At 40.9% G+C, this 22,154-nt stretch overlaps 1 protein-coding gene across 1 annotated transcript; it reads left to right on the top strand.

Moving 5' to 3' along the window:
* The first annotated feature begins 6,023 nt into the window (after positions 1 to 6,023).
* HPF1 (histone PARylation factor 1) lies at positions 6,024 to 21,765 on the top strand. Its single transcript, XM_075258332.1, has 8 exons — positions 6,024 to 6,108; positions 7,678 to 7,840; positions 9,412 to 9,601; positions 12,874 to 12,972; positions 14,762 to 14,912; positions 18,189 to 18,279; positions 19,233 to 19,405; positions 21,593 to 21,765. Exons 1-8 carry the CDS (start codon positions 6,025 to 6,027, stop codon positions 21,722 to 21,724), a joined length of 1,083 nt encoding a protein of 360 aa, XP_075114433.1. The 5' UTR covers position 6,024; the 3' UTR covers positions 21,725 to 21,765.
* Positions 21,766 to 22,154: the final 389 nt, after the last annotated feature.

Raw genomic sequence — 22,154 nt, 5'->3', positions numbered from 1 at the left:
ACTTCTTTATAAAACACCCGCTATAAAGTTAGCCCCTCCCATTGTGTGTTAATTCAAGTATGCCTGAATGAGGAAGGGACGCTTAAAGTCCCGAAACGCGTAGCAGTCGCATTTATGCACCTGTACGAATAAAGGCTATATTTTATACATCGACCAGTTTGTGCTGGAGTTCCTTCCTAACAGGGTATAATCTATGTTTTATTTTCAGAATATCACAGTTTATTATGGAAGCGAAGTGTTAGCTGCCTATTCCCCTCTCCCCATTCAGAATACATGTGTGGCCTAGTTAAGCCTACATGTGTAAGGGAAGGGCAGTGGGATGAGATGAGATACCTAGCATCTGCATTTGACTGAGGCCGGGCCTCACATGGCATAACACAGCAAAAACCACAGTGTTTTGCTGTCTCTAGCGAATCCCATTTACACATTGCAGAAAAACGCGCATAGGAAATGTGGTTTACCTATAGGTATAACTAAAGCAGAAAGTTTGCAGAGGAAACCCACTACATGAGGCTTTAGCCTTAAAGAGGACCACTTCCATCCAGTCCAGCTCTTTGTATCATTCAATAGGCTGTGCTCCATTGATTCTGGCACAGCTGGAATTTATCCTCTAGCCACAATGATCCTGAACAATAAGGGCATTAAGTTTTGGTGCCTTATATACCATTTAGTTTCTCTAGGGGCGTAACTACCGGGGTAGCAGCGGTAGCGGCTGCCACAGGGCCCGGGACATTAGAAGCCCGGCGACAGCCACTACCGCTGCGTTTTTTTTCTTAAAGGGATCCTATCGTTAAAATCAAATTTTTCGTCCCTAACACGTGTGAACTAGCCCTAACACATATAAAAGTTTAAAAAAATAATGTGAAACACATACACTTTAGTTATCCCTGTGTTCAAACGCCTGGAACGCCATAGCAGAAAAATAAATCAAGTGATTTAGTGAAACAATAGCAAAGAGGGTGCACGATGGATCGTGTACCAGTCTAATTAGCATATGAATAAAAACGGACTTATTCAGAAACCACTGAAGCAATTTACATACTAAAGGTAGGTGTGAAATAGCCTTTCTAAAGCCTATGCAAGCATGTGATTAGTTAAAAATGACTTTTCCCAGTGATAGAGCCCCTTTAAGGTTACATGAAACACTCCCTTCAGAACAGACAGAACAATATGTCTCCTACATGAAAAATTAATAATAAAAGCTCCCGTGGGCACCAAAATGTCACGCTGTTCTTTGTATACATTCTATTTCGAGGCTCTTACTACCTGCGGACATTTGTACATAATTACTTAAGTATCACACAATCTAAAGAGACAGAAATACAGTCAAGTAAAATGGGCAGCCAGGTAAGGCTTTTGTTCTATTTGTTCATAAGTATGGACATATCAATATTCCATCCTCGTCCAGGCAATGTATACAAATAAAGGGTTACTGAGCACACAAAAATACAAATTCACTTTGCCAATATTTATTAAAGAGGCTCTATCATTCATATTTCCTGATTTGACATATTTATATGCCTGAATAGACTTTAAAAAGGTTATTCAGGTGCTGCTACTCGATTGTCAAAAGACCCCCATGTTTTTATTACATATCGGTAAAACCAATAAGTAAATGAGCCTGTCTGTGCACCCTGGGCGTTCCCCCAAGCCTCCATGCACCCCCTTGTGTCATACCTTGATAACGCCCCCTCTGTAGCTTGTGCTCCAAGAAGTCCTACTCCTCTGTTTGAATAACCTCCTCCAGCGTCTGTAATCTCGACCGTACGCATTGAAATCTCGGGCATGTGCAGTAGCGCTCCCTTCTGAGCGCTACTGCGCATGCTCGAGCACCATTTTCTTGTGGAGAACTGCAATACATAGGTTTCCTATGGAAAATGTGCATAGGCAGTCAGGGGGACAGCCTCCTGGCTTCCATGTCAAACCCTCTGAATCCGTGATCTAATCATGTGGGATCTGAGGGGTGGCAGGGGTGATCTTGCAATATCAATAGCGATCAAAGCATCGAAAGGGTTAATCCGCCATAGTCGGAAGATACTCAGCTGTAAGCCGTACGCGTGCTCAAGTAAATAATATATCCACATGCTGACAAAGCCGAACAATATGTAACCCTTCTGAATATTACCTCATATGTAGCAATCTAAACAGCCTAATATTTATCCATGCGCCAATAATGTGATTATTTACACTGATGAAGTCCAGGATGTAGGCGATACACATGGGGTAGTAACTGTGCCAGGTCAGGTGAGATATCAGAAGTCTCACATTCTTATCAGCCGCATTATGTATATAAACTACTACGTTATTTATGAGATAGGCCTTAGTATGGTCACATCTTGCTTTAGTTATATTAGTGCAAGGATAAATATTGGGCTGTTTAAACTGCTACATATGAGGTAATATTCAGAAGGATTCCATATTGTTCAGCTTTGTCACTATATGAATATATTATTTAATTGTGCACACTTATATTAAGTGTCATTTCTTTCTTTTTTTTTCTTTTACACATTGTATAGCATATAGCATTTTATGAACTAAGGACAAGATTAGAGACAGATGTCTTTACTTAAAGGGATCCTATCACTCTGACACAATTTTTTCTAGGTACCACGTCGTACTAGCCTTAAGAAAGGCTATTCGTCTCCTACCTTCGTTGTTTTCTCCGCGCCGCCGTTCGCCTACAATCCCGGTTCTTCTTGGTATGCAAATTAGCTCCCTCGCAGCACTGGGGGCGGGCCCCAGCGCTCAGACAGCAGTGGGGGCGTCCCCAATGTTGCAAGAGAACTCTCTCCAGCGCCGCCTCCATCTTTGTCAGCAGCGTCATCTTCAGCCTCTTCTTGCGGCGGTGGCTTTTAACTTCTAGGCCTCGGGCAGAGCAGACTGCGCATGCCCACAGGCCACGAGAAAATGATGGCCATTTTCTCGTGGCCTGTGGGCATGCGCAGTCTGCTCTACCCAAGGCCTGAGGCCTAGAAATTACAAGCCATCGCTGGAAGAAGAGACTGAAGGCGGTGGAGACGCGCTGGAGAGAGTTCTCTCGCAGCATTGGGGATGTCCCCAGTGCTGTTTGAGCGCTGGGGCCCGCCCCCAGTGCTGCGAGAGAGCTAATTTGCATACCGAGAAAAAACAGGATTGTAGGCGAATGGCGGCGCAGAGAAGACGACGAAAGGTAGGAGACGAATAGCCTTTCTTAAGGCTATTCTGACGTGGTACCTAGAAAAAATTGTGTGTGAGTGATAGGATCCCTTTAAGCACATTGAATCTTTTATATATTTAGGTAAACTACACTATAGATCTTGTGATCCTGCATACTAACTGGCTACCCTTTTGAATACTAACAAATATGCCCATTAAAATTACGCGATACATTCCAATATCATCACATACATACATTTATTCCAATATCATCACTGGATATATGCTCACCCTAGTGTGGACAGTATACACTCACCGGCCACTTTATTAGGTACACCTGTCCAACTGCTCGTTAACACTTAATTTCTAATCAGCCAATCACATGGCGGCAACTCAGTGCATTTAGGCATGTAGACATGGTCAAGACAATCTCCTGCAGTTCAAACCGAGCATCAGTATGGGGAAGAAAGGTGATTTGAGTGCCTTTGGACGTGGCATGGTTGTTGGTGCCAGAAGGGCTGGTCTGAGTATTTCAGAAACTGCTGATCTACTCGGATTTTCACGCACAACCATCTCTAGGGTTTACAGAGAATGGTCCGAAAAAGAAAAAACATCCAGTGAGCGGCAGTTCTGTGGGCGGAAATGCGTTGTTGATGCCAGAGGTCAGAGGAGAATGGCCAGACTGGTTTGAGCTGATAGAAAGGCAACAGTGACTCAAATAGCCACCCGTTACAACCAAGGTAGCCAGAAGAGCATCTCTGAACGCACAGTATGTCGAACTTTGAGGCAGATGGGCTACAGCAGCAGAAGACCACACCGGGTGCCACTCCTTTCAGCTAAGAACAGGAAACTGAGGCTACAATTTGCACAAGCTCATCGAAATTGGACAATTGAAGATTGGAAAAACGTTGCCTGGTCTGATGAGTCTCGATTTCTGCTGCGACATTCGGATGGTAGGGTCAGAATTTGGCGTCAACAACATGAAAGCATGGATCCATCCTGCCTTGTATCAACGGTTCAGGCTGGTGGTGGTGGTGTCATGGTGTGGGGAATATTTTCTTGGCACTCTTTGGGCCCCTTGGTACCAATTGAGCATCGTTGCAACGCCAAAGTCTACCTGAGTATTGTTGCTGACCATGTCCATCCCTTTATGACCACAATGTACCCAACATCTGATGGCTACTTTCAGCAGGATAATGCGCCATGTCATAAAGCTGGAATCATCTCAGACTGGTTTCTTGAACATGACAATGAGTTCACTGTACTCCAATGGCCTCCACAGTCACCAGATCTCAATCCAATAGAGCATCTTTGGGATGTGGTGGAACAGGAGATTCGCATCATGGATGTGCAGCCGACAAATCTGCGGCAACTGTGTGATGCCATCATGTCAATATGGACCAAAATCTCTGAGGAAAGCTTCCAGCACCTTGTTGAATCTATGCCACGAAGAATTGAGGCAGTTCTGAAGGCAAAAGGGGGTCCAACCCGTTACTAGCATGGTGTACCTAATAAAGTGGCCGGTGAGTGTATATGTTTTATAAGAATTTTTAACTTTTTTTTTTGTAGATTGTGAGCCACATATAGGGCTCACAATGTACATTTTTCCCTATCAGCATGTCTTTGGAGTATGGGAGGAAATCTATGCAAACAATGGGAGAACATACAAACTCCTTGCAGACAGTTTTTTCCTTTGCAGGATTTGAACCCAAGACTTCAGCGCTGCAAGGCTGCAGTGCTGACCACTGAGCCACCGTGTTGCCCCTAAAGTTTTTAACTTCTATGCGTTTCCAAAATTTATGACTTCATGTTTTTTCAAAACCACAGCATGTTAATTTTCGCTGTAAAATGTGGCATATTCTCCATAGACTAACGCTAGGTTCACGCTAGTGTTCAGCTTTCCATTCTTCGGGACCTGAAAAATGGAAAGTTAACCCACTTAAAAATGGTTACCTGCGGAAACCCAAGGACCTCATAGACTATAATGGGGTCCACCCTGTTGCCTGAAAAATATGGAAAAACATGGAGACAAATGTCCTGATTTTAGGACTTTTCTCTTCGCATTTTTTAAGTGGGTATGGGGATGGAAACTCCAAACGTAAATGTGTGGCCTTAGACCTTGTAGGGGTCTTGTAGGGCTCCTGATCAGGGATATGATGGGGGCTTCTATATGAGAAATATTGTATCCATGGATATGTACTTGTTTATAGTGTCAGGACTGGGGTCTGTAAGTGTGTGCTTTGTATTAATTGTGGGATGAGCTGAATGTATGTACTCCTATGTACTACAACTAACTCAGATAGTGTATATTATGGTGTGTCTTATATAAATGGGCAGGGTACAAAGCCGTGAAATTCTGCATGGCATTCTGCCCTCTCCAGAAACTTGGCAAGTGAGGATAATGGCGCCTCTATGCGTTATGGTTTGGCAGCTTGCAGAATGCCCATGAATGTGACCCTAGTGCAGACCATAGTGTATAAATTGTACGTATATGAAAGACAAGAGACGTCATAGCTCCTCTGTATGCAGCACATGACATATCTGTGACTGTATATAGTGCTATATCCATTTACTTCATACATGACCACTGATACGTTTCACTCTATCGCCCTCTACTGGCAGAAGTGACTGTACAGCAATGCGCTCAATGACGTCATCGGCTCCCCATACATTGAGGACAGACAGGAACCGCAGGGAATCTCTGTGTAGGTCTGAACACCATCCCTAATCAGCACCGCACACACAAAACTGAGAAAACAACCTCAAGCCTGTGGCCGTCATTATAACTCTTCTACCTGATGCCCCAACCAAAATGTCTACCGACCGTGTACAAAGACGCCGTGCGTGCTCGCCCCCGCGTAGAGGCGGGGAGACGAGAGAACGCCGGGGATGACGTCAAGAAAAACAGGCGCGTCAAGCCAAAACTCTGACATGGCGGGAGGCGGGAAAAGAGCACCGCAAGCCGAGCAACAGGTGAGGGAGATGCGGGGAGCACCGAGACGGGGGACGCTTATTTATGTCAGTCTGTGGTGTCATGTGACCAGGTGCAGAAGATGCTGACAGCTCGTGTTGGGACTTGTCCCCTTACAGCTGGGCCGGGTTGGTGTGTGTATGGAGGTATACAATGTATACACGATATGGCTTTACTGGTAAGCCGGCTCACACATGGCTTTTTATGTAGTGCAGTGTCCACACTGCTAGCAGCCAATCAGAGGGCAGCTCTTATTTGTCTAGTGTGGTGTACAAAATGGAAGCTGTGACCTGATTGGCTGCACCACTTAGCCTGCCCTAGTTCTGTATGGGATTCAATAATGTCTAACACCATAAAGAGCAGCACATTCCCTCAGATGTGACCTGATAGAGTATCATATAGGCCGGTGACACCACATCCTCTGTGACTTGTGTAGGATGGATAAACGTAGTGTATGCGATCTATTAACATGGCTATATTAAATATATAAGGACAGTCTCTGCTATCTGCATTGTCTGATCTCATAACAAGCATATACAGTACATCTGCATGGGGTAAGGACCACCGTGGCATCCCATTGTGGGAAACCAGCAGGGGGTCTTGGCAGAACTCTCACAGTCATTTCTTTGGTTTGGCATTGCAATGTCTGAAAGCTACTGAGCAAAGCCCCCCAAAAAGTGACCTGCTGCCGCGTAGGAAACTAACATCACGGGTCAATACTGACTGCAATGTGTGGATGAGGCCACACTCTATGGAAAAGTTGCGGATTTTGTTTTTCTCTAATTCCAACCAATTCTGAATAGTTTTTTTTTCTAGCTTCCATTACATTATATGGAATACTAAAAGGTACCATTATGAAGTACCCAGAAAAGTTAAGCCATCATATGACTCTCTGAATGGGGAAAAAATAAAAAAAAAGTTGTGGCTTTTGGAAGGCAAGGAGTCAAAAAGAAAAAGTAACATGGCTGTGGTGGAAAAGGGTTAAAGGTGTTCTCTCAGAAAAGACATATATGGCCTATATAATATAATGGCACTTCCCTTCTTTTCTTGGTTATTAAAAGGAATAATCATGCAAAAATAAAGACCCTATGTATCATTAAAAAAAAAAATAGATGCAAAAATTATTTGAATAAACTGAATGAGAAAAATTTTATAGCCCTCAAAACCACATGTATAAAAAAAAACCAAACAAGTGGTTAATGTACACAAAGGCTATTATTGTGTAGTAATCTGATTCAGTCTACCACAATGATGAGAATAAAGGACTGATGTTACCTGATGGTGAGCGCTGTGAGCTGTCGCCGCCTTTGATGTACTCTTTGCTGCCACTGTATTGGATTACCCACCAGCAGCTCTGTCGCCCATGGGGACCTAGCCTTAGGAATAACTTCACACATGGCAGATTTGTTAAAAATTCTGCATCTGTCCATTACATATGATTGAGGCCTGCAGAAATTCATGTGCATGCTGCTGTATGTTTGGGCAGCTACCCCTCATCACCTTAGCAAACACTGTAAGTACCTTGGTAACCCATCATTTCATTTCCTGATCATCTATATCTTCCTTTCCAGAATGATACGGTGACAGAAGATGTGAAGAAGAGACGCTCTGATCAGTCAGATGTAGCAGTCAGCCTGCGGCAGGAGCTGGAATCCTTGTATAAGGTTACTATGCCAGAGGACTTTTATCGATTCTGGACATTTTGTGCAGAAATCAATCAAGAGGACCCCAGTGGTAAGATATTAAGGATTGCTTCAGAAATGTAGGAAATCTAAATGAAATCTGTATGGAATCAGCCTCCAGTGCATCTGAACAGGGTTTCTGAAACCCCTTCACATGTTCAGGAGAATATGCAGGCCGACAAAAATCAGCCATAGATACTAGTAGCATGCTATCTAGGTCTGGGCGATGATGTCCTAACTAAAAATTGTGATTAATTAGGCATTATACTTCGATTAAGGGCAATTAAGTTGCACCCTTTTTACAGTGTGTGTTGGGTGAACACCTCATTCCATTCACCTCTCATCAGCATCACTAAGTAGGGTATAAGTGTGCCTAATGGCACAACTCCTTTGAGCTTATGACAGTATCTTGTAAGGGTTCTGACACTGTTTTCAAATGTTTTTGTTATATTGGACCGCTTCACCGTTACTGAGATGAATTATGTTGGTTTATAAATACACAAATGAAGTGAAAAGAGCTTTTGGGGTGTGTACTGTACAGTTTGGGATTCTATCTGTGTTGTACATTACTGTTGCCAAGGAGTGCCCTCCACAGGTTCAATGACAGTCCCCCCACCACACACACACACACACACTTACTACACATGCCTGCCTTTGTCAGACTATGAATGCAATGCAAGTGCAGAAGTTAGGGGCGATAATCTGCAAGGCGAACTGAAGCCCAAGCTGTACAGCACATGCCCAAAAGCCATTCTCATTTCCTTTGTATATTTATAAAACAATTCTAAGGCTAGGTTCATACTTATGCCTTTATTCCATTTACAGATTCCATCCCCAAATCTGCTTGAAAATGTGTAGACAAAAGTCTTGCAAACAGGACTTTTCTTTCACATTTTTTTGGGCTGAAACCTGGTGGACCCCATTTTAGTCTATGGGGTCCGTGCGTAACTGCTTTTTAAGCAGAATAGGCTTCTGTTCTTCGGGTCTCTGAGAGAACCCGAAAAATGGAAACTCAGGCGCAGGTGTGAACCTAGCCTCAGCAATAGAGCAGCGGTCCATAAGAACACTGGCATGTTTGGAAAACCCTGCAAGGTACTGCTGACAGACTCTCTTTGAGGGGCCATTTACACACAGTTTTTTTTACGCTAAATCTGTCTCAGAATCCACGTGTAAAAAAAGCCTCCCATTGACTACAATGGGTTTCTTTTTCCGCTAGCCAGCTTGCTAGGCTTGCCATATCACAAATTTGTCCTGTCTTTTGGCAGGCAGTGCACCAGAAAAGTTAAGCCGCTATTAGCCAGCACAGTTTCTGTCACGAATTATAGTAAACATACCAGGCTGACCTATTTACTGCCTTTTCCTAAAATCCGCAACTTTTCGTGATCCTTGCAAAAATTGCAAATGGGACTTATACCGAAATTTGTACCTTTTGTAAGCAAGTTTTTTGGGTGGTAAATGACTAAATTCATCCCGCTCCCTCTCTGAAAGGTTTTTATCTTTCTAGAGGACTTTTAAAGGATATAACTGGATTTCATCATTTGGTTTTGTTCATATAACAATGATTCACTGTGTATGACGTGATCAGTAGTAGTAGTAATTTTGCATATGTTTCTTTTATCTAAGATGCGCTGAGATCCAGCCTCGGCCTTCAGCTTGTTGGCCCATACGATATTCTTTCTGGCAAACACAAGGCAGCAAAGAAAACTTCGGATATTAATTACAATTTGCACTGGAGGTTCTTCTATGACCCCCCTGAATTCCAGACAATCATTGTAGGGGACAGCAAGACACAGCATCACATTGGCTATTACAGGTGAGGTATAATATTAGTGTAAAGTTAACCTGTTCCTGGTCTCTATTGTAGTTAGTGTTTGTTCTCATTATATTTGCATTAAAGCAGAGTTTTGCTTGCTTCTGCATGCGAAAGTTAAAGACAACATGTCAGATGATTTCTGCTGCCTTATCTCAGTACAGGATGAGATGCACCCTAGGGGGTCTGCAAATGACAGTGTAAAAAAAAAACCCAAAAACCTATAAGTTAGGCAGCCTAAGCTGCTTTATTTGTTCCGCACATTGCCAATATTGATTCCGCAATCATATTTTGAATCTGTTCAAAGAGTGATTTCCTGTTATATATGGAATGGGAGGAGGCCTCGAATATGCAGAGGTCCTTTGTTCAAACATAAATTGGCTGGGGGACTGGGAGTTCCTAATATCCGTAATTATTATCTAGCTACCTTAACTGCCCAATGTTCGAGGTGGTGGAATGCAGATAATGCTATTCCTTGGATTCAAATTGAACGGGCTTACATTTACCCTGGCAGACTTAGAGATCTGCTTATTCCTTTTTGGAATGTATTGCCACCGAAATTACTTTCTCCTACTATGATAGCCTCCCTCAAATCTTGGTCTCTTATGCATGCGGAGGCCTCCTCTCATGTTCATTGGCTTCCATCTACTACTCCCCTGTCAACGTTGTCGTGGCTAATTGCTGATTTGGAGGTATCCTCATGGGAAAACTTGGGGATCGTTTATCTTTCTCAGTTATATGATGAAAGTAACAACTTGCTACACTTTCCAGCGTTGCAACGAAAATTTGGTTTGCCTCCTCATCATTATTATAAATATATGCAAATCTCCCATTTCTTAACTAAGACTCCGGTACCACCTGTGCCTTATTGCAATAGAGTAATAACCTGTTTCAAAAAAAAAATGAAGGGCTTACGTTTCTTGTATAATTTATTAGGTGAGGTCTTGGAGTTTTATAAATCGCCTCCTTTTAGATATTGGGAACGAGACCTTAAGAAGACTTTTTCTGCGGAGGACTGGTGTCAATCTTTTCGTTTGATACACTCTTCCCTAATGTGTAGCTCACATATTGAAACTGCAATTAAACTACGCTTACGTTGGTATTACTCTCCATCGACTTTACAAAAAATGTACCCCTCAACGTCTGGGTCATGCTGGAGATCATGTGGGGATGTAGGGACCTTTTTTCATATGATTTGGCAATGCCCACTCATCATTCCATGTTGGCATGCAGTGTTTACACTGCTTTCTGATCTGTTTCACTGCAGATTGACTCCGACTCCATCTTTAGGGATATTACTATTGCATATACCTAGCAATATCAAACCATATAAACGTCTCTTTTGCAAACTTTTAACGATGGCAAAAATTTTGATATTTCAAAAATGGAAATCCAGTTCGATTCCAAACCTTTCGGCTTTAATAGATATGGTGAATACCACATTCAAATATGAGAGTATAATTGCATTAGGAAATCACTCTTACCATTCCTTCTTACAAATTTGGGAACCGTGGTCTAAATCAAAATATTTCGTATGACCTTGAGACATTTTCTGACCAGAGATTTTGTCCTTTTTGATCTCGTCCCTGAAACTTAGGACTACATTGTAATAATTGTTTTGCTTGACCTGTACCTTCCTTCTGTTCCTTTTTATGGCTTTTTCTTTTTTGTTACTGTACATGTATCTGCCGTTCAGCTTGCACTGCTAACGTAATGCTGTGGATACCTAGATGTCTTTATTTCTAGTTGTATTTTGTTTGTGTTGAAAAAAAAATTCTGAATAAAAATCATTGAAACAAAAAACAAACAAACAAACAAACAAACCTATAAGTTTAAAAATGCCCAAACTACAAAGGTATAATTTTTCCTTTATGGTGAATGCTGTAGCAGGAAAAAAAATCCAAACCACCAGGGATTTATTTATTTATTTTTTTGCCATTTCGCTTCTAAAAATTTGAATAGAAAGCGATGAAAACAGCCATTTCCAAAAATGTTATAAATAAAAGTACAACTGATGGTTATGGGGCTCCCCTTCATCTAACATACGGGAGTCTCACTCCACCATTTGGTATCAGTCATAGGGCAGTGGCCAGGTCTGCGTCTTGACTGTGGGAGGGGAAAGAGATACTTACTAGAGATGAGCGAACACTGTTCGGATCAGCCGTTCCGAACAGCATGCTCCCATAGAAATGAATGGAAGCAGCTGGCACGTACACTTTGCTGGCGGCCGGTCGCTTAACCCCCCCACGTGCCGGCTACGTCCATTGATTTGTATGGGAGCGTGCTGTTCGGATCGGCTGTTCCAAACCGTGTTCGCTCATCTCTAATACTTACCACTCCATCCCTACCATATCAATTGTTGACACACTTATTATATGCCAATAACAGACATGCAACCTGCTCCCTACATGCCTCTGGGGTAGGACTATAACAGGGGCATGTTACTAATATATTTATAACCCGCTGCCGTTTATAATAAAAGTGGAGAGGAAATGGTCTGGGAGAGTGTAACCCTATGCACTATCCTTGTAATGAATACATAAAGACTGTTAGTACTATTTGGGGTACCACCCGAGACTACTGCTTCATTTATCCCTTCTGTGCCACTTTTTGCAAACTACCCGGGATTTCAAGTATAAATGGGGTTAGTGTCATTTCAGAACCCAGGATTTTGGAGTGTTTTTTAATTTTCTACTAATAAAAGTTATGTTGTAGACTTTTTGTTTGAGGGCACCATTTCAGTATATCCTATTAGTACTGGTAGTCCTTTATCCATTGTATGTGTTCTCCTATTGCACACTAATAATTCAGCTTTACTACTTTGTTCTGTTTTACGTCTGCGTTTTTCTTTAATTTTTATTTTTTAAATAATATTTTTATTGAAAATTATAACAAGTTTACAGAGGGACAAAAGAAAAGTGGAGAGGTTGCAATTTATAATTTTTTTTTCAACCCCTTGTATTGTTGGCTGTAAGAATGCCAATGTGATAAGTTGTTCATTTCTAAATTGCAGTCTTTTTCTTTTTTTTTTTTTTTTTTTTTTTTTTTTTTTTTTTTTAATTCTTCCTCTTTTTTTCCTTGGGATCCCACTGATGAAAACATGATAGCATTTCCTAGTGCTATACAATCATTTCTTGAGAAGGGAAAACATCTGCTATTAGCGTGTGTGTGTGGGGGATTATGGTTATTTCCTTTAACTTCAGTATAGACATGTTTTACAAAGCCTGGGCTTTAACCCATATCACTACATGTTGAGCCCTTGTCTATCATTTCAGAGATTCTCCAGAAGAATTGCCCGTGTTCTTGGGCTCAAATGACGCCGTGAAAGGATGTCTCATCACACCAACTGGGGATAATGTATTTTCTGCTGTCAAGTAAGTGTCACCTTTCTTTATAAAGGGGATTTCTTCTGAGAGTGGTGTGTATCATGTAGATGACAGGGCTGGATACTTTTTAAAACTCTGTTTAGCACTGAGTGAGATGTGCCTTTTTTTTTTTTTTTTTTTTTTTTATTGGTAATAAATTAATAACTTTGGTACACGTATGGCTCCTATGAGCTGGTGTAGACTTGTGCTTCTTCTATATACTAGCTTCTAATGAAAATTATATTGGGCATTTTGCACCTCTGGTAGCCAGGATGGTTTTTACACTTTTGGCAATGTACAAATAAAAGCTGAATCACATAAAATATTGTACCAACTTCCCATAGATATTTTTTGAACATAGACACATCGCTGAAATGCCAGTTACCCCTTTATACACATTTATGTGTGTATATATATATGTATGTGTGTGTATGTATGTGTGTGTGTGTGTGTGTGTATATATATATATATATATATATATATATATATATATATATATATATATATATATATATATATATGAGACACACACATTCATGCAAAAAAATAAATAAATATTGGCTAATAGTGTGATCCAAGCGGTAAGTTTTACGTATACGCACAGTTCATACATGACTCTTAGCCACCTGTCTGACATGCGCATATCTTCATAAATTAACCATATAAGGAAAGAAAAAAAAATCTGACAAACTATAAAATACAAAGATTACACAAGCCTTCATGTATATACTGTATAACAAATAGGTTTAGGTGCGAAGTTCATGTATACCACAAGTTTACATCAGCAAGGGTTTGTTCTCTTAAATAAACCTTAGCAAAAGACTTGTAATATTTATTTTTCATCCACAAATGTGTTTAAAAATGCATACTGCTGCTATTCTACCACGATCTCCATTCTGTGGGAGTGCAGAGCGTACAGCGTATAGAGATGCAACTTAATATTGAATCCATGCAGACAGCTTCATGTAACCTTGCTGCAAGCAGTGCTTATAAGCAAAGAATTCCGACTGTGGAGTAAAATACAGATCTGTGATACGCAAACTAAGTTACTTCTCAAAAACTGAGAGATGTAAGCAGTTCATATATGCATATTAAATTTGAGAGTATATAGGTATAATTTTCCACTTCATTTTCATTTCCATCCCTTTACAAACCATATTTCTAATAAACAATCCCTAAGTTTGTGTAATGTGTTAACTCGGACTGGCTTAAGATGGGTGTAATCTAAGTGCATTATGGACGTAGCAACTGAACCTGATGTGAGCCACTGGTATTAGAGGGCCGGATCTCTTTCTGATGAACCACAGCAGGGGATGGTGTTATAGTCAAAATACGTTTTTTACAATCTTCTGTGCCTTATTCAGTGGGCAAAAATGTCTCTTGATAGAAGTGTATTCCATCTATCAGAAATGAAATGGACATTCTCTAGTGATGATAGGTATTGCCATTTCCATGGTGTGTAATACGTATGACTAGAATAGCAGTCAGCGTATTTTACACTATACAGTACATTGGGTATGGACAGGATAGAGACAGGGTAAAATGTGACATTTATGTCTGTGTACAAACGTTAAGTGTGACATTATTTTATATATATATATATATATATATATATATATATAATTTTTTTTTTTTTTGTAAAAAAACCCCAAAATCTTGGCATTGATAAAATCCTCCTTATGACCGCGGACTTTTTAGCACTGTATATGAAGTGTTTGCTGCCTGTTCATATTGGATTTACCTCTGATGTTACATTGAATTTACATAAATAGCTTTGGTTTTGTTGTGTTTTTTTCAGACAGTTTGCAGTTAAGAAGCTGAAGGAAACTTCTGACAGAAAGACAGAGAACGTGCTGAAAGACTTGGTGGAGAAACTCACAGCAGCGGTGGACAGTCTGGGGTACTCGCTGGAACAGAAAACTGCATCCATGAAACGAAGAGATAGAAAAGTCAGTCTGTGCTTATATCTTACCTGTTAGGATTTTGTACTTTATCATTGGTTATACCTCAGAGATTTCTGATTCAGAAACCTCAGAAACTTGCAAGAAAAATGATTATAGTGTAGAATTTGTCACTATTGTCATTTTTCTAAATTACTAACATAGATTCATACTAGTGTTCGGGTTTCTGTTCTTGGGGTCCGCTTGAGGACTTGGAAAAACAGAAACCCTATCCACTTAAAAAGCGGTTACCTGCAGACCCCATAGCCTATAATGGGATGCACTGGGTCTCCACCCAGTTCCTGCCCAAAATCTAGGGAGAGAAAAGTCCTCCTTGCAGGGTTTTTCTCTCCACATATTTTAATCAGGGACGGAGTACCGGAGCGCTAGTGTGATAGCAGCCTTAGCCATTTCTGCTGATGACTTGCAGCTCAACTTACATATAGTCCTGCACTATAATCCTATTTCTTACAAAAGTGGATATATATATATATATATACACACATACTTTAAGGCTAAGGACCCACGTTGAGGAAACGCAGAGGGTTTTTTTTGCAGATTTTGTTCATTTTTTTTTTTTTTTGAGCCAAAGCCAAGAATGGCTACAAAAGGAATGGGGAATATATAGGAAGTTCTTATACTTCTACCTACTGCTCAATCCGCTCCTGACTTTGGCTAAAAAAAACCACAACAAAATCTGCAACAAAAAAAAGCTGCGTTTCCGCCACGTGGGGCCCCAGCCTAAAGGGGTTTTCCTGCCCCAAAATGAATTTTCATTGTGAAGACTTATTCACAGGATAAGTCATCAGTATGTGATGATATAATAGGAGCAGTGCTGCTGTTCACTGAAACCATCGCTGTGCAGTGGGCGCCGCTGTTGTCCTGCTCTGACGGAGGAGCGCAACAGAGAAAGGACACCAGTGTGAACCTAGTGTAAAAGCTGTTGACCATGCTCTTTCTTGCTAAACTGAGGAAGACTGCTTAATAAAACATTGGCAAGCAGTTTAGGCCAGAAAGTGGGATATCTGGATTAATAAATGTAGGCCTGGTATGTCATTGGGAGATTCCAAGCAGAGGGGCATCATGTTACTTTGTGTGACCACATTTGTACTGGTTTGCTTATGTTGAAGCGTTTCAGCATCTGCAAGACATTCCAAATGTGCAAATTTAAGTTATTTTAAGTTTAGGGGTTTTGCCTAGTTTTTGACATACACACAGTTCCTATTATATTAACCCCTTTAAGGCCCTCCTATTTTTGATTCTGCTTCTAGATTCTGAAATCAACATTGACTGGTCATTAGTATTATTGCCAGTCTTGGAAAAGCAGTTGTCAGTCGCAGCTGGACTGCTACTGTTATTGTGTAACACAACTTCTGAGCTTATACGATCACTTACACTAGGTTCACATTAACGTTCGGATTTCTGTTCTTCAGCTCCACTTGGGCACCTGAAAAATGGAAACCCTATTCGCTTAAAGCGTTACCCACAGAAACTCGCGGGCCACATAGACTATAGCAGGACTTTTCCCTCTGCATATTTTAAGCGGAATTGTGGACAGAGTCTCTGAACGGTCGCACAACGCTAGTGAGACTGTAGCCTGACATAACTTTTAGTTACAGTAAGTTGTGTGAAAGGGTTAAATGAAAGCGACCCTTTACTGGAGCATAGCACAAATGTGACAGTGTTCCAGTTAGTGTCATTTATAAGGTGACATTTTTATGTGACGCTGTGAGAGGTTGGCAAGTCAACTTTATAGTTACTACCCCCAAGTTCACATGGTGGATTTTGGCACAGGACCTACAATGCAAAATTCACTCTGTAATCTTCTTGCCATTGGGGAAGAGATCTCTACTCCCATTTACTTCATTGGGTGGTTGTGGAGGAATCCACTCACAGATAATCCCACCATGTGAATTTACATTAAATCTCCTAGAATGCCATTTATAGTGGTGGTTGTTACCTAGTACGCCGTCTCTTCTGTGTGATGAGATCTCTGCAGCCTCACGTATAGGATGGAGGGAATAGGCGGTTTACAGAACTCAGCAAGCAAGGGAGAAGCGACGTTATATACACAAGCAGCTTCTATTTAGAGCCTGAATTGTCATATCACATATCAGATTTAGTTTTTGCAGAAGTATTAGCCTTGGCTGTACACTGACTGGCTGCAGATTACAGCAGACTGCATGTTCATTACCTACAAAGTAACAGTATTAAAGCAGATTAGGTCCCTATATTGGATTTCTTGTGTTCTGTGCAAAAGGCAATTTAGAAAGTGTCTGAGCAGGGTGGAAAATCTAAATGGTTTCTTTGGGGCTTAGCACTGCAGATACAGATACCCTCCTCCTATGGATTATACACACTATTTACCTCCTTCATAATGGCCATTGGATCGGCTTAGTTATCACAGTAGGCGATGGCGCATTCTAGGCTCTGTTTTCAGTATGTAGGCCAAAGTTCTCTGGTTTGCAGGTAAGTTTTGAGCACAGAGACCTTTCACTGAGAGAGTTATGAGCAGAGGGTAGATTTGTATTCAGATTGAAAAGATGTACAGTCCTATGAAAAAGCTCTTTGGAGGTGGTCTGTGGATTGTCCTTGACTGTTCTCACCATTCTTCTTCTCTGCCTTTCTGATATTTTTCTTGGCCTGCCACTTCTGGGCTTAACAAGAACTGTCCCTGTGGTCTTCCATTTCCTTACTATGTTCCTCACAGTGGAAACTGACAGGTTAAATCTCTGAGACAACTTTTTGTATCCTTCCCCTGAACAACTATGTTGAACAATCTTTGTTTTCAGATCATTTGAGAGTTGTTTTGAGTAGCCCATGATGCCACTCTTCAGAGGAGATTCAAATAGGAGATCAACTTGCAATTGGCCACCTTAAATACCTTTTCTTATGATTGGATACATCTGGCTATGAAGTTCAAAGCTCACTGAGGTTACAAAACCAATTTTGTGCTTCAGTAAGTCAGTAAAAAGTAGTTAGGGGAATTCAAATCAATAAAATGATAAGGGTGCCCATACTTTTGCACCGGTCAAATTTTGGTTTAATGCATATTGCACATTTTCTGTTAGTACAATAAACCTCATTTCAATCCTGAAATATGACTGTGTCCATCAGTTATTAGATATATCAAACTGAAATGGCTGTTATAAACACCAAAATGTTTAGAACTAAAAATGATTAAGAGTAATAGGGGTGCCCAAACTTTTTCATAGGACTGTACTTTGAGTACATGTAATATTGGTGCTTGTTATTTCACTTTTTTTTTTTTTTTTTTTATAATAGGTGGTGACAAAGTCATTCCATGGCGCTGGATTGGTTGTCCCTGTAGATAAGAAGAATAATGTAGGATACAGAGAACTGCCTCATACAGATGGTAAGTTAGGGGCAAATTTTTCTGGTAGCCAGCATCTTACAATCTATTGGTAAAGGGAGATAGAGACCATAGGTGACAGGAGAAGCTGCTCAATAACCCTGCCGCCACCACACCACCGTCTGAAGCTTGTAGGCTTTCCTAAAGAAATGATTCCTATGTATTATGGTAGTGTGTACCAGAGGATAGGAAATGCACGGGAGAAATCTTCAAAAAATAAAAATTCTTATCCAGATGGCCCTTTTAATGGTAATATATTAATAACCATAGGCAAAGTCATACATTTACTTTTAAACAAAGCTGCTTCGCTGGAAACTCATTTCAAACTGATATGAAGAAGGCAATAGACCGCGCTCGGAGGTCACAGTAGAATTTATTGGTTAAAAGGTGCACTCGACTCATTTCAAACTGTCCCGGACTGAAAAAAGTGCAGTGTGTGCCCTAGACGTGTGCGGTAAGGGTCTGCTACACAGGCCGATGATCAGGTGAACAAACTATTCATACTAATGGTTTTTCCTGACCATTGTCCCACAACCAGTTGGCAAATGCTGATTTCTTACCGGATCTCCTCTGTTATTATTTTTGGCTGCACTTCTTGTGTAAAAAGAGATTTTCTTCTAATAATGCTACTGTGAATGAATGATGGTGGATTTTAAGTCTTTACTTGGGCAACTGTACAGATAGATGCAGAGGAATCGCTGATAAATATCACACACTGTTGTGCAACCAATTGGTTGATGGTCGGGACCTGGCCAGTTTCACCTTGTCACCTATTACTGTACTTATTCTGTGCAGTAACTTGTCTTGTCCCTTTTGCAATCAGAAGAGTGTAGGGTAATATATATATATATAGATAGATAGATAGATAGATAGATAGATAGATAGATACATTTATATATATATAAATGTGTGTGTGTATTATTTATTTAATTTATTTATTTATTTTCTAATCGAAGGAAACCTGAAGAAGATCTGTAAAGCCATAGTGGACGCCTCAGATGATGAGAAGCGAATGAAAGCCTTTGCTCCTATTCAGGAAATGATCACTTTTGTTCAGTTTGCAAACGATGAGTGTGACTACGGTATGGGATATGAGCTGGGAATCGACCTGTTTTGTTATGGATCACACGTAAGTAACCAAACTGCAAACTGATCCTAGAGTTATAGTTGGCTCATAGGGTTTGTCAGTCTGAGGAATTTTCTACATCCTAAAAACAGAATTTATAGAAACCTTGCAGCATTAAATGGGCAGTCCAGGATTAGGAAAGGAGATTTCTTACAGACGCCTCCCATTACTGGCTAACCAGCCTGGCTTATGTGTCCTGTTTTCTTATTGTAGACACTTGTTTTTTTGTGTATTTCTCTATATTTAGTTTTGTACTAAAATTTCTCTTCTTTAGGCTGCTGAAACACAGATTATTCGGCATTTTTTCTTTTTGAGCCAAAGCCAGGAGTGGATTGAGCAGAAGGTCAAAGAATAAGAATGTCTTATACATTTCCCATTCCTTTTGTAGGCTGTCCTTAATGTTGGGCCTTAGCTAATTTTTCTACCCCCAAAAGTCTAGTTAAGGTGTGTGTGTGTTGTGTTTTTTTTTTTTCAAGTTGTTTGCTGAGGAGCAATTTCTTTATTTATAAATAAGCTTGCAATGAGTTGAAAACAAAAGAAGTGGTACGTACCTAGTCAGTCCCTCACGGTCATGACTGTTCTCTGCTTCCTAGTCCCACTCAGCTGGTCACTGAGGCATTTCTTGTGTGGTGAGATGGGAACAGGAGGTAGAGACCTGGGGGATTCGATGAGGTGAGTAAGGCTGCTTTTATGTTCCTAACCCAATTTTGAGTCTGTTCTTAAAGGGATCCTATCATTTAAACACTTTTTTTTTTTTTTTTTCTAGCTGACACGTCGGAATAGCCTTAAGAAAGGCTATTCGTCTCCTACCTTTATCAGTCATCTCCGGCCCGCCGTTCGATAGAAATACCAGTCTTTACTGGTATGCAAATGAGTTCTTTCGCAGCACTGGGGGTGGGCCCCAGCAGTCAGACAGCACTGGGGGCGTGTCCAATGCTGCCAGAGAACTCTCTCCAGCGACGCCTCCATCTACAACAACTGCGTCTTCTTCCGACTTGGGGGGGGGGGGGGGGGGGTCACACTCCCGCGCCTGTGCAGTCGGCTCTGCCATCGGGATGCAGGCAAGAGCAGAGTGCACAGGCCGGCCATTTGCTTTTTTTTTTTTTTTTTGGTGGGGAGTGGGGGTGGAGCAGTACGCTCCTGTTCTCCATAGAACTACAGGAGCGTACTGCACATGAGTGCGTAGCAGAGTGCTGCGAAATAACTCATTTGCATACCGGTGAAAACCGGTATTTCTACCGAACCGTGGGCCGGAGGCGACTGATAAAGGTAGAAGACAAATGGCCTTTCTTAAGGCTATTCTGCCATGTCGGCTAGAAAAAAAGTGTTTAAATGATAGGATCCCTTTAAGGCTAAGGCCCCACATTGCGGAAATGCAGCTTTTTTTTTTTTTTTTTTTTGCTTTTTTTTTTTTTTTTAGCCAAAGGCAAGAGTGGATTGAGCAGAAGGGAGAAGTATAATTACTATATATAATATAATTTCCTGTTCCTTTTGTAGTCACTCCTGGCTTTGACTCAAAAAACCGCAACAAAATCTGCAACAACAAAAAAAAAAAAAAAGCTGTGTTTCCGCAACATGGGGCCTTAGCCTAAAATTGCTCCCTTCTGGACGCCCCTCTTAGAAGTATGTCACTCCAGTCTTCCAGGTTTGGTTCCCAATGGTCAGGCTATTTTATATTGAAATTATCTCCAGCTGTTTGTGTTGCTGCGCTAGGTGTTACACTTTTGTGGGTTATATCCTGTGTTCCAAGAATACAAAGATAACTGAAGCTGTGAGATAAAAAGCTGGTCTTGGAATTCTTATATTATGGCCTACCCTTTGGATCAGCTATATGGGTCTGCTTCTAACACCCATACTAGACACCACAGAGAGATAGTGGATGACTCTAGCCTCTATATAGTGGCTGGGCTGCTATACTTTAGCTCAGGTCCCATTGACTTCAGTATCAGCACTCGCCACCAACTGCTTCCAGCTGTGTATAATATGGACATGCGTTCCCCTCCAATAAGATGTCCTCTATCCTAAGAATAGGCCATAAATTAAATATTTCCAGACAACCCCTTTACAGTATTTCAGGTATCTGGCCATTGTCTTATAGTCTGTCAGATACAAAACCAGGTAAGATTTCATTACATGAACACTGAGGCTGTGGCTACTATAATGGCTCGCTCTTTTGGTTTTATTTTTTAGTACTTTCACAAAGTTGCTGGCCAACTTTTGCCTCTTGCGTACAAGCTTCTGAAACGGGATTTATTTGCGGAAATAATTGAATCTCACCTGGCAAACCGAAGGAAAGAGAATGTCAACCAGCTAGACACATAATCCAAACCACGGGCAGTTTAATATGTTGCGTATTTGTTCTCATGCATTAAGCTATAAAGATAGTTTTGTAATAAAATTGTTGTCTTGTTTCTACAATCACTAAGACTTACTCAATGATATCCTGACAAAGTGTCTAAGTGAGCACAACCTGGGATTCAAGATGTAAATATATATAACTAGCAGAAGGGCCAGGCTTCGCACAGGTATATTTAATTTTTTGTTTGTGTATTGGCCCCATAAGAATAGGTTGGTTGCTATGGAAATCTAGTGTAAAACTGTATGTATGTGAAGACTGAAGAACCTGCAACTTTCCATTGGTCCATAAGCATCATGTGTATCTCAGTTTGGATATCGGTGAAAAACCTGCAATTAGATGTTATGGAAACCTGGAGTAAAGCTGTGTGTATGTGACCTTGTGTAACAGTGTCAT

This window comes from Leptodactylus fuscus, chromosome 1 (assembly GCF_031893055.1).
Source record: "Leptodactylus fuscus isolate aLepFus1 chromosome 1, aLepFus1.hap2, whole genome shotgun sequence".
Classification (NCBI taxonomy): Eukaryota; Metazoa; Chordata; class Amphibia; order Anura; family Leptodactylidae; genus Leptodactylus; species Leptodactylus fuscus.
The sequence above is the reverse complement of the archived record's forward strand: the minus strand, read 5'-3'. Positions and strand labels throughout refer to the sequence as shown.

Bases quoted from the DNA above. Each gene is read 5' to 3' on its own strand.
- HPF1 (XM_075258332.1), top strand. From the start codon at position 6,025: ATGACGTCAAGAAAAACAGGCGCGTCAAGCCAAAACTCTGACATGGCG. The intron at 12,973-14,761 runs GTAAGTGTCACC...TGTTTTTTTCAG, and splicing joins AATGTATTTTCTGCTGTCAA to ACAGTTTGCAGTTAAGAAGC. The intron at 14,913-18,188 runs GTCAGTCTGTGC...TTTTTATAATAG, and splicing joins TGAAACGAAGAGATAGAAAA to GTGGTGACAAAGTCATTCCA.